The sequence below is a fragment of the Rhamphochromis sp. 'chilingali' genome (assembly GCF_963969265.1).
Source record: "Rhamphochromis sp. 'chilingali' genome assembly, chromosome: 4".
NCBI classification, from domain to species: Eukaryota; Metazoa; Chordata; class Actinopteri; order Cichliformes; family Cichlidae; genus Rhamphochromis; species Rhamphochromis sp. 'chilingali'.
In genome coordinates, this window is record NC_137948.1 from 26,388,570 (window position 1) to 26,404,523 (window position 15,954).

The window sequence follows — 15,954 nt, forward strand, 5'->3', positions numbered from 1 at the left end:
ATGAGATGGTTGATGTGTTTGCTGACATTTCCTGTAACTTTTCCCTCAGCAGCAGCAGCTGAGTTGTATGAAATGCACTTGATAAATCAAAGAAGCTTATCCTCACAGTGCAGCTCTTACTCTATAAATGGGGAGTAAGCTCTCTACAGCACATAGATGACTGCATCATCCACTCCCAGAAAACGTGTTACTTTAGGAAACACAAGTGGGACTGAAATATTACTTTACTATAATATTTCACCCTATCAATCACAAATATTGACTTGGCTATGTCTTTTCTCTAATCAGTGAAACCCATCAAACTTCCTAGAGGGGTGATGCTAGTGTCATTGGCTTCAGAAATGAGTTATAATATTAAAGCATGTAACTTTGGAAGTGCAAGGAACATATCAATGTATCCATATATATGTCAGGTCTGGTTAAAATTTTTTTGAAAATGCATTATTTATTTTTGTTTTTAATAGTTTTTGTGTTAGTCTTTTTAATTATTCATTGCATGGAGGGCATATGTCAGATGCTAGATTCAGAACAATAAGTAAAGGTATTTCAATAAAAAAGAAAACTTTTAAAAGAAGGTGAGTCCCGGTCTTGCTGACATCCAGAGATTCAATAAGCAGCAAAACCATCAAGTTATAATAAAAGTGTTTTACTAAACCAGCAAATACTAAAACTAATCATATTAACCTATACATTGTTGCAGTTTAAAAATCGTTTTAGTTAAGTTTAATTTTTTAAAGGCTTTAGTTTAGATTTAGTTAACTATAGTAACCTTGGAGATGACTGGAAGCTGTCATATGAGCCATAACAAAAACAAATACTTTCGACAGTCTGCGAAGGCAGCATAATAAAATCTCGCGATAGCGCGCTCAGACCCGGTAACTATGTGAACGCGGGTGCGCGAGAAAAATCTTGCTAGCGCGAACGTGCTGCCTGCGACCAACCGGTGTGTCTTTCATTAAAAACAACAGGATTGTCCTTATTTACCTAGAGGAAGTTCCGAAAATTCTCAACGGCTCTTAAACGGGATCACACAAGTCACCTAATAACAAACGATATACCTGAACGGAAAAGGAAAATCGACAAAAATGTCCGAAAGCGCAAACTGCGTGGAACAGCGGGAAGAGCAGGCTGAAGTTGAAGACGCCGGAGGAGCGGAGGTAAGATGTTTCAAAATGGGAATTATATCCTTTCGACGCTGACTTCGTTTCTCACAAAGCCGACACACGAATGTATAACTCTGAAAAGGTCCATCTCTTGTTCAGGCATTTTTCGAAATCAACTGTGTGAAACTTTCAGTTTGTCAGTTAGCTAGCAGCGGCGCTACCATTAGCTCCCGAAGACAACAGCCAGATCCACCAGCGCAGCAGCGAGGCCAGCCGTTTTCATGAGCGCCCACTCTACTAGCTTAGCCCCGCTAGCTGCCTGTCTCGTATCGCTCCAGAAGTCCTTACTTGTTCTATGCTTGCTCTCAGACCTGGTTCACTCAGTGGGACGCTTATAACAGTGAGTCGGCTTTTAGAAAACCCCGTGAAAACAAATTGGGGGGGCAGAAGCAGTCCTCTCAGCTGTACCGTCTGCCCCTTTGTTTTCGGAGCAGACCGCGTAGCAATGGCTGTTGTGACCGGGGAAGGATGCTGCTTCGCTGGCTGCGTACAACTCGGCCAAAAAATGATTTGAAACTTCTATCAATATAAAAATCCCACATAAAGAAAGCTGAAATTCCAAAACACCGTCCTTGCTTTGTATTGGAAGCATTTTCTCCACAAAAAGTCTTATCATTATCACCTCATCTTCTTTTAATAGAGATTTAAATTCACAAATTTACTGGTACTTCTCAGCACGTCTGATAGCAGAGGGGTAAAAGAGACTGATTTATTCTGTGACGCAAATGTGCTATCAAAAGTACCTTCCCGTGACAGTATATGATTAGAAGAAGAACTGACGGTATTTCAGTCAATACATGCCCTGTTTTCTGCAAATGTGAATACCGATGCACCTTGAAATTTTGGTTTGCCCTTTGGCTTGTTTTTGAGCCAGTGAGCTCATCTCTTCCTATCAGTTGTTGTTGTTGTTGTTGTTGTTGTAAACATAAGGACGACATCCACTAAGACTGGTTTGTTTTCACCATACACTCCCTTAGGAGAAGTCTGACTCTTCAGATGCTGGAAAAGAGTCCTCTTCAGATGCAGGTGCTGATGGACAAGATGCCTCCTCCTCCTCATCTTCCTCCAAAACTAAAGACTCTACTCCAGGTTATGAGGAGAAAGTGGTAAGTCCTCTCTTCCATCATTACATGGCTCACCACTGTACTCCTGGGTCGGAAGATGAATGGGACTTTCTTTCTGTGTAATGCAGCAAACAGACCGGACCAACAGATTTGAGTATCTGCTGAAGCAAACAGAGCTGTTTGCTCATTTCATCCAACCAGCTGCACAGAAGACCCCCACCTCACCGCTCAAGATGAAACCGGGACGTCCTCGTATCAAGAAGGACGAGAAACAGAATTTGCTTTCAGCTGGAGAGTGAGTATCTATCCCTACAGAACAGTTTCTTTTCCTCCATTTAGAAAGTTTTCTCCCATTGTGATTTATAACGCTGTGTCTTTTATTATTTTTTTAAAAGCAACCGCCACCGTCGCACGGAACAAGAAGAGGATGAAGAGCTTCTTAATGAGAGCACAAAGACCACAAATGTGTGCACTCGCTTTGACGAGTCTCCCTCCTGTAAGTAAAGACCTGTTTTTATGGGGACTCAAAGCACACACTGAGCATGAGCAAATAACAAATATGTTATATACAGTGGGGCAAAAAAGTATTTAGTCAGCCACCGATTGTGCAAGTTCCCCCACTTAAAATGATGACAGAGGTCAGCAATTTGCACCAGAGGTACACTTCAACTGTGAGAGACAGAATGTGAAAAAAAAATCCATGAATTCACATGGTAGGATTTGTAAAGAATTTATTCGTAAATCAGGGTGGAAAATAAGTATTTGGTCACCTCAAACAAGGAAAATCTCTGGCTCTCACAGACCTGTAACGTCTTCTGTAAGAAGCTTTTCTGTCCCCCACTCGTTACCTGTATGAATGGCACCTGTTTGAACTCATCATCTGTATAAAAGACACCTGTCCACAGCCTCAAACAGTCAGACTCCAAACTCCGCCATGGCCAAGACCAAAGAGCTTTCGAAGGACACCAGGAAAAATATTGTAGACCTGCACCAGACTGGGAAGAGTGAATCTACAATAGGCAAGCAGCTTGGTGTGAAAAAATCAACTGTGGGAGCAATCAGCAGAAAATGGAAGACATACAAGACCACTGATAATCTTCCTCGATCTGGGGCTCCACGCAAGATCTCATCCCGTGGGGTCAAAATGATCATGAGAACGGTGAGCAAAGATCCCAGAACCACACGGGGGGACCTGGTGAATGACCTGCAGAGAGCTGGGACCAAAGTAACAAAGGTCACCATCAGTAACACACTACAACGGCAGGGAATCAAATCCCGCAGTGCCAGACGTGTTCCGCTGCTGAAGCCAGTGCATGTCCAGGCCCGTCTGAAGTTTGCCAGAGAGCACATGGATGATACAGCAGAGGATTGGGAGAATGTCATGTGGTCAGATGAAACCAAAGTAGAACTTTTTGGTATAAACTCAACTCGTCGTGTTTGGAGGAAGAAGAATACTGAGTTGCATCCCAAGAACACCGTACCTACTGTGAAGCATGGGGGTGGAAACATCATGCTATGGGGCTGTTTTTCTGCCAAGGGGACAGGACGACTGATCCGTGTTAAGGACAGAATGAATGGGGCCATGTATCGTGAGATTTTGAGCCAAAACCTCCTTCCATCAGTGAGAACTTTGAAGATGAAACGAGGCTGGGTCTTCCAACATGACAATGATCCAAAACACACCGCCCGGGCAACAAAGGAGTGGCTCCGTAAGAAGCATTTGAAAGTCCTGGAGTGGCCTAGCCAGTCTCCAGACCTCAACCCCATAGAAAATCTGTGGCGGGAGTTGAAAGTCCGTGTTGCTCGGCGACAGCCCCAAAACATCACTGCTCTCGAGAAGATCTGCATGGAGGAATGGGCCAAAATACCAGCTACAGTGTGTGCAAACCTGGTAAAGACCTATAGTAAACGTTTGACCTCTGTTATTGCCAACAAAGGTTATGTTACAAAGTATTGAGTTGTATTTTTGTTATTGACCAAATACTTATTTTCCACCCTGATTTACAAATAAATTCTTTACAAATCCTACCATGTGGATTCATGGATTTTTTTTTCACATTCTGTCTCTCACAGTTGAAGTGTACCTCTGGTGCAAATTACTGACCTCTGTCATCATTTTAGGTGGGGGAACTTGCACAATCGGTGGCTGACTAAATACTTTTTTGCCCCACTGTATGTGGCTGATCCTGATACAGCCAATAAAGGAAGCACTGAAGCACATTGTCTTTGTACTTAGCAGAATTCAGCCAGCTCATCTGTGTCACTTCACTCAGTTAGGAGCCTTCCTAAGCAAATTTCACTTGACTTGCACTTGTTGATCTATTACTGCCCCAATAAGAGGCAGCAGAAGCACTCCCCCTAGTGGTGGGAGTTTTTATTAGGCAAAACAAAATTAAAACAATTCTTACAGAATTTTGTTTTCTTGTCTGTAATGTAGATGTGAAAACAGGGAAGATGAGGGACTATCAGGTCCGTGGTCTGAACTGGCTCATTTCTTTGTACGAGAATGGAATCAATGGTATCCTCGCCGATGAAATGGTCAGCACTTTTTCACGTTTCTACTTATTCATGGAGTTAAATTACAGATATTTTTATCGTGTCATAATGTTTTGTTTTTTTGTTTTTTCTTCATTCATGTTTTCTTTTCTTATTGTCAGGGATTGGGTAAGACTCTCCAAACTATTGCACTGCTGGGTTATATGAAGCACTACAGAAACATCCCTGGTCCTCACATGGTGCTGGTTCCCAAGTCCACCCTCTACAACTGGATGAATGAGTTCAAGAGATGGGTGCCTTCCCTTCGTGCTGTCTGCCTGATCGGAGACAGAGATGAGCGGGTAAGCTGTGTCAAAAATGTATCAGTGGTGTGAAAATCAAAGCATTTTTTCAGATGCTTTGGTTGTCCTTCACCAGTTCTATTTGGTGGACTCCATATTGTTTTGTTTTTTTTGTTTTTGTTTTTTGACTCCCACAGGCATTTAAAAAAGTTTTAAAAGGTGTTAAATACTGCAATCTAAACAATAAGGCCTTAATTGTTGTTTAATGTCTTAATTCAGTCTTTAAAAAGTCCTTATGCCATACGTTGTGGGAGGTAGGCTCTTAGTAGTTGGTTTTTATGACTGCAATTTAGATTGCTAAAATAACAGGTAATAACATCTATTTTTGAATAATAATTTATTGTTTGTTGTTTGTGACACAGGAAACGATTGTGTAACCGACAACACTCATGTATTGTTCTGGTTTAAAATTATTATTTTTTTATGTATTGTAGACACATATTTATGAGATTAATCTGTAGAACTCTGGTGGTAAAAACAGTTTTCTGCTTCAATGACAGACTGCCCTGATCCGAGATGTGCTGCTGCCTGGAGAGTGGGATGTGTGCGTGACATCCTACGAGATGCTCATCATTGAAAAGGCGGTGTTCAAAAAATTCAACTGGAGATACCTGGTCATTGATGAGGCTCACAGGATCAAGAACGAGAAGTCAAAGGTCAGACAGCTGCTGAAACAAAATAGTTACACATGTCAGCCACCTAACCTTTAGTACTGTGAGATGGTCAGATCGCTAAGGTTTTCTTTGCTTCTCCATAGTTATCAGAAATTGTGCGTGAATTTAAGACCACCAATCGTTTGCTGTTGACTGGAACACCCCTGCAAAACAACCTCCATGAGCTGTGGGCTCTCCTGAACTTCCTGCTGCCTGATGTCTTCAACTCATCAGAAGTAGGATTTCTATAGAAAACCACAAAATCAGTAGTTTATAGAAGAAGTCTTGAAAACGCTTTAGAGAAGAGGTGTTTCTGTATTAAGGTGCCAATTTAATTTCTCTTCTTTGTTCTCAGGACTTTGATTCCTGGTTTGACACAAATAACTGCCTGGGTGATCAAAAGTTGGTTGAACGTCTTCACACTGTATGTATTTAATGCGACTATCCAGCACGCTTCTGTACGTTGTAAGGTGTGTTATATTTCAGTTGGGTTAATGCGCTCCCTGCGTGTAGGTGCTGCGTCCTTTCTTGCTTCGTCGTATCAAAGCAGACGTGGAGAAAACTCTGCTCCCCAAGAAGGAGATCAAGATTTATGTTGGCCTGAGTAAGATGCAGCGGGAGTGGTAAGCATCCCCAGTTAAAATGGACTTGCTATAAAACAAGACCTGAGCTGTTTTTGTGTTTTTCCCCTGCTGTATTTGTGGATGCTGAACTTAAGTTGTTGTGTGCTACTACCCGTCAGGTACACAAAGATTCTGATGAAGGACATCGACATTCTGAACTCGGCGGGTAAAATGGACAAGATGCGTCTGCTGAACGTTCTCATGCAGCTGAGAAAATGCTGCAACCATCCTTACCTGTTTGATGGGGCTGAGCCCGGCCCACCGTACACAACAGACATCCACCTGGCGGTGAACAGCGGCAAGATGGTGGTGCTAGACAAGCTGCTGCCCAAGCTAAAAGAGCAGGGTGTGTGGATTCTTTTTGTTCAGTATTTTAGTTATCTCTTTATTACTGGCGGGAGGGCTCATGCTCCCGTTTGCATATACATTTTTAAATGCTGGTAGAATTGCAAAATTGTTTTAATTACGTCTCTTAACGTCTCCACATCCCTGTTTTGTAGGTTCACGTGTGCTCATCTTCAGTCAGATGACCAGGATGCTGGACATCTTGGAGGACTACTGCATGTGGAGGAACTACGGTTACTGTCGCCTGGATGGGCAAACTCCACACGAGGAGAGACAGGTGAGATGTGGATTTGTCATCTTCCATAACCAAAAGCAATTCCTGAGTGTTTGGTATTGAGAGTGTGACTATAAAAGCACTTAATTTTCACGTGTTTGTGTATTTACAGATCTCCATCAATGTTTTCAATGAGCCCAACAGCTCAAAGTTCATCTTTATGTTGAGCACCAGGGCTGGAGGTCTGGGTATTAACCTGGCAACAGCAGATGTAGTCATCCTCTACGACTCAGACTGGAACCCTCAAGTCGATCTTCAGGCCATGGTTAGTAGTCTAATATGATGATCTACCTGAGCATGAGTGTAACCAATGAACTTGATTGTTTCGGTCAGATTACCTGACTTTTTTGTTTGCTTGTTTTTTTTCATCTGCTTAGGACCGAGCTCACAGGATTGGTCAGCAGAAGCAGGTCCGAGTTTTCCGTTTCATCACTGAAAACACAGTGGAGGAGAGGATTGTGGAGAGGGCCGAGATGAAACTGCGCCTGGACTCGATCGTCATCCAGCAAGGTAACTCATCTCACTTAAAGTCAGCCTGTTTAAACTTGTTTTAGTGTCCTGCATGCTGCTAAGAAATAAAATATGAAGTTCACATAGTGGTACTTGTTGGAAATTGCGAAATAAACTAAACTTTATTTTATTTATTTTTTGAAAATAGGGAGACTTGTGGATCCGAGTGCAAACAAACTGGGTAAGGATGAGATGCTCTCCATCATCCGCCACGGTGCCACACATGTGTTTGCTTCCAAAGAGAGCGAGATCACAGATGATGACATCGATGCCATCCTGGAGAGAGGTGAAAGGAAGGTGAGTCTGGTTGCATTAGCTGAAAAGCATCAATCGAAAGTTATTGTGTGAATTTAAAAAATCAAACACTTTGAAATGATTGTGTACCAGACTATGGAGATGAAGGAGAGAATGTCATCGCTGGGCGAGAGCTCTTTGAGAAACTTCACCATGGACACGGAGAACACCAGCGTGTACACCTTCGAAGGAGAGGACTACAGAGAGAAGAAGAAGGTAAATAGGTTGGCCAGCATCGGTATTTATAATCTGGGACTGCCTTTCTTTTGGGAAAAGACTTAAATCCTTAGCTTGTGATTTTCATTTTTCCGTTCAGGTCATTACAAACTGGATCGAGCCGCCCAAGAGAGAAAGGAAAGCCAATTACGCGGTGGATGCCTACTTCAGAGAAGCTCTGCGAGTCAGTGAGCCCAAAGCACCAAAGGTAGGAAACCATCACTGTACAAACATCATACAGACAGAATCTATTAAAGCATCAGGATGTTTAATGTTTATTTATTGGGGGTTTGACTAAGTTCTTTGATGACTAAACAAGGAAAAACTCAAATTAGTCCAGTGAACTAGTGTAAAACTAAGAAACATTCAGTTATTAAGTTAAATTTGTTAACCGTTTAATATACAATGTCAAAAGCCTTGTAAAGAAAACCATGTGATACCATTAATCACATTCTTCAATAATGAATCATGTCGCTTAACTGTGTGCCACCTTACATTGTGCATTATGGACATTGCATTGTATTCTCCAAACAGGCAACTAAGAAAAACACGTATAATAAACTGATGTTAAATATGATATGAAAACATGTTATTACAAAACATTGTTTTATCTGTGATCTCAGTCTTTCACCTTTTTAAAGAACTAACACGAAAAACTAACAATTATACTATTACTAAAACAATCAGGCCTAGATTAATGGCGTTTCTCAGCAGTGATGCGCCAACTGGTGGCAGGTGGCGGCATAACATTTAGGAAACAACCATTTACTGCAGCGGTCCCCAACCTTTGCGCCAGGGACCGGTTTATGCCCGACAATATTTTCATGGACCGGCCTTTAAGGTGTCGCGGATAAATACAACAAAATAAAACTAGTACCTGTACCGAAAAAAGAAAATTTATTCATAACACACGTGAAAAGACCAAGGAAAACAGAGTAAACGATAATAACAAAATAACGCTGAAAACCGATAAAACCCTGAAAACTATACATTTCACACCTGAGCCTCAACTCTCGCGGCCCGGTACCAAACGACTCACGGACCGGTCCGAGGCCCGGGGGTTGGGGACCGCTGATTTACTGCATTGAGTATCAATTGTAAATCAGTTAGACTGAATGAATACGTTTGGTACAGACTAGTGACAATAGCGATGATTAGGTGACTAGTTGTGCATGTCCCTATTACTTATTTTGGATTGCCTTTTTTTTTTTTTTTTGCCAGGCTCCTCGTCCGCCTAAGCAGCCAAATGTGCAGGACTTCCAGTTCTTCCCTCCACGTCTTTTTGAGCTTCTAGAAAAGGAAATTCTCTTCTACAGAAAGACCATTGGATATAAGGTTCAAAGAGATCAGACACATTCCTATTTGTCCAAATTTTGTTGTCTTTTGAGAAGACTCTAACTGGATCTGTGGCTTTGTCTCTTAAGGTTCCTCGCAATCCAGACATACCAAACTCTGCTCAGGTCCAGAAGGAGGAGCAGGCTAAGATCGATGAGGCCGAGGCCCTCACAGAGGAGGAACTGGAAGAGAAGGAAACCCTTCTGCAACAGGTGGATTATTTTTCTTGTTGACTTGCAGCCAGTGGCTGATATACAGGAAATGAAATGTTTGCATATTTCTCTAAATTGTGCATTAACGGATCAACTGTACGCTTGTCGCAGGGATTTACTATTTGGAACAAACGTGACTTCAACCAATTCATCAAAGCAAACGAGAAGTGGGGGAGAGATGATATTGAGAACATTGCCAGAGAGGTTGAGGGGAAAACTCCGGAGGAAGTCATGGAATATTCTGGTAATGGATTTTTTTTTTCTTCTGTCGAAAGCAAACCCAGATATTTAAATTGATTTATTGTGTGACTTCATGTTCGTGTCCTTTCCTGCAGCTGTATTCTGGGAGCGCTGCAATGAGTTGCAGGATATTGAAAAGATCATGGCTCAGATAGAAAGAGGAGAGGCCAGGATTCAGAGGAGGATCAGCATCAAGAAAGCACTGGACTCAAAGGTAGCAGTCAGTCAACTTTGAAATAATAATAATAATAATAATGATAATAATGATGGATTGCATTTATATAGCGCTTTTCTAGACACTCAAAGCGCTTTACCATTCCACTATTCATTCACTGTCACATTCACACACACTGTGGTGGAGGCAGCTACAGTTGTAGCCACAGCTGCCCTGGGGCAGACTGACAGAAGCCAGGCTGCCATATCGCGCCATCGGCCCCGTATCATATAGTATGTTTTCTAAAAAACCCCAAAAAAGATTCTTTTTGTAGTGCAAGTTGCTGAGTAGATTTCTCATTCAGCATTGTGTTTATCCTTCAATGTGTTTCTCAAATCCTCCTTTAGATTGGCCGCTACAAGGCTCCTTTCCATCAGCTCCGTATCTCCTACGGGACTAACAAAGGCAAGAACTACACAGAGGAGGAAGACCGCTTCCTCATCTGTATGCTTCACAAGCTTGGCTTTGATAAGGAGAGCGTGTACGACGAGCTCCGCCAGTGCATCCGCAACTCACCACAGTTCCGCTTCGACTGGTTCCTCAAATCTAGGACTGCAATGGTGAGTTTGGATTACTTCACTCTTATTTCTCAGTTTTTTTTCCTTCTGTTATTTAAACATTTTTTAAAAATTGTTTTAATAATTAAAAATGCAATTTTTATTTTCTCCCCCCATTTATCGTGTAGGAGCTCCAGAGGCGATGCAACACCCTGATCACCCTGATAGAGAGAGAGAACATGGAGCTGGAGGAGAGGGAGAAGGCGGAAAAGAAGAAACGGGGCCCAAAGACCGGCTCGGTAAGCTACAAATTCATCCCATAATAAACAATTCAAACTATTTTAAGCTGTCTATTAAGGACAACATCCTTTTATTATTATTTTTTTAATCCATTTTTTCCCTCCCAGGCGCAGAAACGAAAGTCAGAGGGAACTCCAGACGGTCGAGGACGAAGGAAAAAGCTCAAGTTGTGAAGCTGCTGGAAAAACCCGCATTAACAGAATTAAAGACGGCAGCCAGCTATCATTAGTCCTAGTGTCTGTGTTTGTTTGCAGGCTGTGATAATGTACTGTGTAAAATCCCTGACGGACTGATATGGTTGTTTTAGGTTCTAGGAAGTGTTTCTTTACAAGCCTGCCTTGTTGTCACTTACCTAAACACTGCAGCTGTGCTGGGTTAGATTTTGTTTGCTAGTCCTTATTTTTTACTAGTACTTAATTGAAATATGTGTATTTATGCCTGTTGGTTGTACCACATTCCATTGCTTGAAACAAACAATATGTACCCTTTTTTATTTTTAAGAAAACATCTGTTCTTGTATCTTATATTGTAGAAAATGTCTTTTTGAGCATCGCAAATAAATCTCCCCTTTTTTAAAAAAAACAAACAAAAAAGCTGATAAATGACACGTTCATAAAATATTTCTTTTCAGTTTGGCAGTTTAAGTTTACATACATCCAGTATTTGGAAAATTTTCACAAAGTTAATAAGCCATAAAAGTCTACTAATAGTTGGCACATTAAAATATGCTGTCACTTGTAGAAGGAAAAAGTATAGTTTTTATACTGCACTTGTTTTCAGGCCTTGATCAACAAACCAGACAGATTTTTCTTTTTTCAAGTTTCACCAGGGTGTAGTAATACTTTTTTTCCTTTTACCCATAGTCCTACATTGATATGTACACGGATAGGTGTGCATCTGATTTTAGCCACATTTATCTAGAAAATGTAAAAAAAAAAGTGGATTTCTGCATTTTCAAAAGACTAAAATAACATTTACAATCCCTTTCAGTGACACCACAGTAGTACTCTTCTCAGTAGTAGTATTGCAGGCTTCTTATAGAAGGAAAAAGAATCACATCATTCATTAAGCTCAGTTTTGACTAACATTCAGTCCTTTTTGTTCTCCACTAAAAAAACATAATGAACATGGTGAAATACAGCAATTAACAAAAAAAAAAGACTGAATAGAAAATAATTTGCTTTTATGAGATTTAAACAAGGATGCCATTTACTCACGAGTTACATTACATGCATTTGCAAACACTGGATAAAGAGCGATATTTTACAACTTGGAACCTAAATGAAACATATATTCTGAGGGGCTTCTACTTATATCCATGATCCTGCATAGGTTGTAATAAAGGCACGAACGTACAGTAAATTAAAGACAAACAATTATCAGAGATCAGCAAGCCTCATTATTCTGGTGCATTCACTGCCTGTGGGCCCCTAGTACTGACATCCTTTGCTGTCCACAGACTGTTCTGGGCTCTTTTCAGTGCTACACAAGTTTGGCATCGAAGGCACATTGGTGGAGGAGACTTATCAAAGTCCCTTTAATAGGGGACAGATGTTTGAACTGGAGCCGGGCCCACATTTACACCTCTGAGCTGTCTGAGCCACCCCACATGCCTGCTGGGCTGTGACTGTAGCCGTTGTAGGCTGAAGAAGAGGAGGTGGCGTAAGGAGGGTACTGGCTCTTCTTTTCACGCTTCTTGCGCCGGAGCAGGAGAATGACGACGGTGGCAATGAGGCAGGTGAGGAGGATCAGGCCTGCGACGCCCACCAGCAAAGGTATAGTGGAAGTATCACTCGGCTCTCTGCCTGAACTCTCCAGCAGGGGGCGCTCTAAGAAACTGTCACGATTAGGGAGCCAAGGCTGGCGCTGGCTGACCACAATGCGGTCTCTTCGGTCCAGGGCGATGTGCTGGATGTTGGTGCCCCGATTATTTTCGATACCGATGTCTTGGGCTACAGCAGGAGCGGAGAAAGAGGGGGCGGCACGGCGGTGGCGGGTGGAGGAGCGGGGTTGCTCAACAGAGAAGATGCTGTGATGGAGGTACTCTACGCTGCGCTTGCCAATGTTGCGGTTGGCATTTTCTCTGGAGCGGACAGTGTAGATGGTGTGGATGAACCATTCTCGACCAGCAGCCACCTGAAAGCACAAGATGTGTAATTCTCTTTAAGTCTGGGCCTGTGCAAAACAACTACGGAGGACCAGAAGTGCCAAATTTAAAAAACAAACAAAAAATATTTAATAATAATAATAATAATAAATAAAGTATTTTATCATTAAATGTACAACCATTAATCCTACTATAATATTTGTAGCATATGTACGCACATATGTCTGTAAGTATCCTACCTCGTTCTTACCGGGTGGGCCAGTCGCAACAATACTTTGCACAAACATTGTCACACATACAGCGATCATTAATATCAAAATATTTTTAAAAACATTTATATTTCCATTTAAATTCGTTTCACCCTTCGCATTTAACATATGTTGCTTGTAGCTTTATGGTAACCAAAGCTTGTGTCTTTGATTGAATTTTGTTTGATAAATGCGAAACAAAGACTTTGAAAAGAAGAATTTGAAAAAATATTGCAGGCCGTGCTAGTTTATTCCATCGCTTTTGCATTAATTCCCATATTTATTATCATTACCACTTAAAATTCAGTTTTGTATTATTACGTTATGTGTATTTATTGATTTTTATCAATTTTGATCAATTTCTACTTTAACATGAGGGTGCTGTCATTCAAAGGATCAACATGGAAAAGCATGTCTATGTTTTTCACCATATTTACTTAAATTATTCATTTATTTATGGTTTTTTTGTTTCTTCAGTTTTGGGCCTCCATATATGAACATATTGTATCTGAGAATAATGCAGACCTGAAAAAGTGGAGAGGAAGACAGTGTGAAGCCGTCAGTGCCTGGCTGTCTGATCAAAGACAGAGCTCCTGGTGTGTCCTGCGCCAGTGTGGCCTTAAAAGAAACGTCACCAAATGATGTAGCTTGAGTCTCTGGCTGGGCTTTGTCCTGCAGAACGGCACACACACACAGAAAAATCAGAAACCCCATCTACTTTTTTCACTTCCACAGTATCCAATCATACTTTGTGATCTATTGCATCATACCAGGATCTTGAATCTGTGCAGTAGAGAGGGTGCGTCTGCCAGGCAGCCATACTCTTTGTTAGTGGGGTTGTATTTGGGAACGTAACCATCCATTCCGGTGCAGAGGAAGACTTTCTCAATGCTGCAGGAGAAGGAGTCACCCAGGTTCTGGACTGGATCCACCATCACACGGCCATAAATCATGGAGCCTGAATTGAAGTACAGATGACGTGACATTCCCTGTGGGTCATGGTTTCCCACTGTGATGTTACTTAACACCACTAGATGGCAGCAGTGTAGTACCTTCTGAAAAAGCAGCATCGGTTCCTTCTCCAAATCCCATGGAGCCATCGGACAACCACAGCTCTTTCTTGGACAGCAGGAACATTTGTGTGTTGAGGCTGAACTCGGCTGCCACCGGGTCACTCACCTGCCGAGCAAGGATCATTAAAAAGGCAATAAATAATGCATCAAAGTGTAAATACAACACACTGAAAAAGCCTTTAAGAGCGATCAGCTCTAACCTGCTGGAAGCGAATGTCCATATCAAAAGTAAGCGGCTCCCTTGGGTGGCAGACAGGAGGGATGCTGAACTCCCCATTGGGTGATGCAATGCAGGGGACCAGCTTCACTGTATAAGTCCCGGAGTAGTCTCGTACCTAGAGGTTGGACAGACATTGAGGAATGGGGCTGTTTGGTTTGCTATTTCTTTACCAGTTGAAGGATGCTTTCACAGTTAAATGACTCACAGCAAAATCAGAGACAAAGCTCCACTGCTGCATGGGCTGGTTGTATGTAGGCTCAGTCCTGACCAGGGCTAGAGTGAACGTCAGCCCAGAGTGGTCAGCACATATCACCATAGATGACACGCTGGTTCCTGAAAACAAACATGTATACAGTCATAAATCTTCACAAATGCAATTTGCCCAACCTAAGCTAGTAACAGTGTCTACTTATTTATAGAGTGACCTTTCACACTGCCTGTGCTACTTGCGGCCTAAAAGTAAACGCTGTTGGGTCATTTTGACATTTGCTGAATGACCTCTGGGTCTTTCAAACAGGAAGACCCCTGAGGTGGAACTCCATAAATAGATAACGACAGGATGTGGACCACAGGGTAATCGGAGGCGGCTTGTACAGAATGACCCCACAAGATGGGTTTAGGGTGTGTACACTGTACATGCATACCTGGATGAGACATGACAAACTGCCCCCTGAAGCGTGCCTCGGTCTTGAAGTTGACAACGAGACGGCCCTCCTCATTTATACGCATACTGGTGGGGTACATGGCTCCTACGAGTACAGAGGGGAACGTTTTCCAATGAGCGTCACCAATTTACATTTTTCCTCAGTAAAGACTAACAGCGTTGGCTATGAAGATACCTTGTAGTTCAGCTTCAGGTGGGCTGCCAATGCCATCCTGCCACAGAATAGCTGTGTCATACACAAAGGTGAGCTTGAGCTCTGATTGCAGGTCAAAGTGCTGCCAGCCTCCGACAGCCACCGGAGAGTGGAAGACGTAAGACACAAAGAGAGGAACACGCAGGGTGACATAAGACTGGACCAGGTTCAGCACCTAAATGGGCAGGGAAAAGGCACCGTCGTGAATAATACCTATTTCTTTGGGAACTAATGCTAGTGAGTGTCTTTAATCATCCAGGTAAGAAAATCCCAGGAAGTTGATTCTGCTCATCTGGACTTTTTCAGTGAAACACACTTTTTGTCCCTCATCCAAGTGACTTCTTCAATCTCAGCTGGCTGCAGGTTTCTCCAACCTTACAAATGCTACAGTTGCAATAATGACCAAAACTAACACCACTGGCTAACAAAACTGAGCTAACAGCCCGAGCTTCAGTCATGCAGCTGTATCATTTATAAGGTTGGAGAAACCTCTAGTCAGCCGGTCACTTGGATGAATAACGCGACCTCCAGATGAACACAATCAACTTTATGGGGTACTGCTAGCAAGCTAGCTAGAGACAGGCTCACCAGGCAATTCAGCTAATACCAGTTGAATCACAATATCTCATTCATAATGTTACTATATAGCTTTCTGCTGGAAAACCTTGGATC

At 42.2% G+C, this 15,954-nt stretch overlaps 2 protein-coding genes across 2 annotated transcripts in view; one reads left to right on the forward strand and one right to left on the reverse strand.

The window, feature by feature from the left end:
• The first annotated feature begins 883 nt into the window (after positions 1-883).
• smarca5 (SNF2 related chromatin remodeling ATPase 5) lies at positions 884-11,359 on the forward strand. The gene is made up of 24 exons (XM_080879937.1): positions 884-1,157; positions 2,141-2,269; positions 2,356-2,522; positions 2,623-2,723; positions 4,665-4,765; positions 4,885-5,064; positions 5,565-5,720; positions 5,822-5,953; positions 6,073-6,141; positions 6,231-6,340; positions 6,460-6,686; positions 6,841-6,962; positions 7,072-7,224; positions 7,337-7,469; positions 7,618-7,766; positions 7,857-7,979; positions 8,080-8,187; positions 9,201-9,314; positions 9,404-9,526; positions 9,638-9,770; positions 9,862-9,980; positions 10,328-10,540; positions 10,666-10,776; positions 10,885-11,359. Exons 1-24 carry the CDS (start codon positions 1,086-1,088, stop codon positions 10,948-10,950), a joined length of 3,111 nt encoding a protein of 1,036 aa, XP_080736063.1. The 5' UTR covers positions 884-1,085; the 3' UTR covers positions 10,951-11,359.
• A 584-nt stretch (positions 11,360-11,943) lies between these two features.
• The window catches only part of frem3 (Fras1 related extracellular matrix 3), a 31,214-nt gene continuing 27,203 nt past the window's right edge, over positions 11,944-15,954 (reverse strand). Inside the window, exons 17-24 of the mRNA XM_080879936.1 lie at positions 15,265-15,457; positions 15,070-15,174; positions 14,631-14,758; positions 14,406-14,540; positions 14,185-14,311; positions 13,903-14,090; positions 13,658-13,804; positions 11,944-12,913 (exon numbers count right to left, since the gene is read on the reverse strand). Of these exons, the coding sequence (XP_080736062.1) occupies positions 12,356-12,913; positions 13,658-13,804; positions 13,903-14,090; positions 14,185-14,311; positions 14,406-14,540; positions 14,631-14,758; positions 15,070-15,174; positions 15,265-15,457 (1,581 nt within the window). The 3' untranslated portion in view covers positions 11,944-12,355. The remainder of the gene's footprint in view (positions 12,914-13,657; positions 13,805-13,902; positions 14,091-14,184; positions 14,312-14,405; positions 14,541-14,630; positions 14,759-15,069; positions 15,175-15,264; positions 15,458-15,954) is intronic.

Bases quoted from the DNA above. Each gene is read 5' to 3' on its own strand.
- smarca5 (XM_080879937.1), top strand. From the start codon at position 1,086: ATGTCCGAAAGCGCAAACTGCGTGGAACAGCGGGAAGAGCAGGCTGAA. The intron at 6,963-7,071 runs GTGAGATGTGGA...GTGTATTTACAG, and splicing joins CTCCACACGAGGAGAGACAG to ATCTCCATCAATGTTTTCAA. The intron at 9,981-10,327 runs GTAGCAGTCAGT...ATCCTCCTTTAG, and splicing joins AGAAAGCACTGGACTCAAAG to ATTGGCCGCTACAAGGCTCC.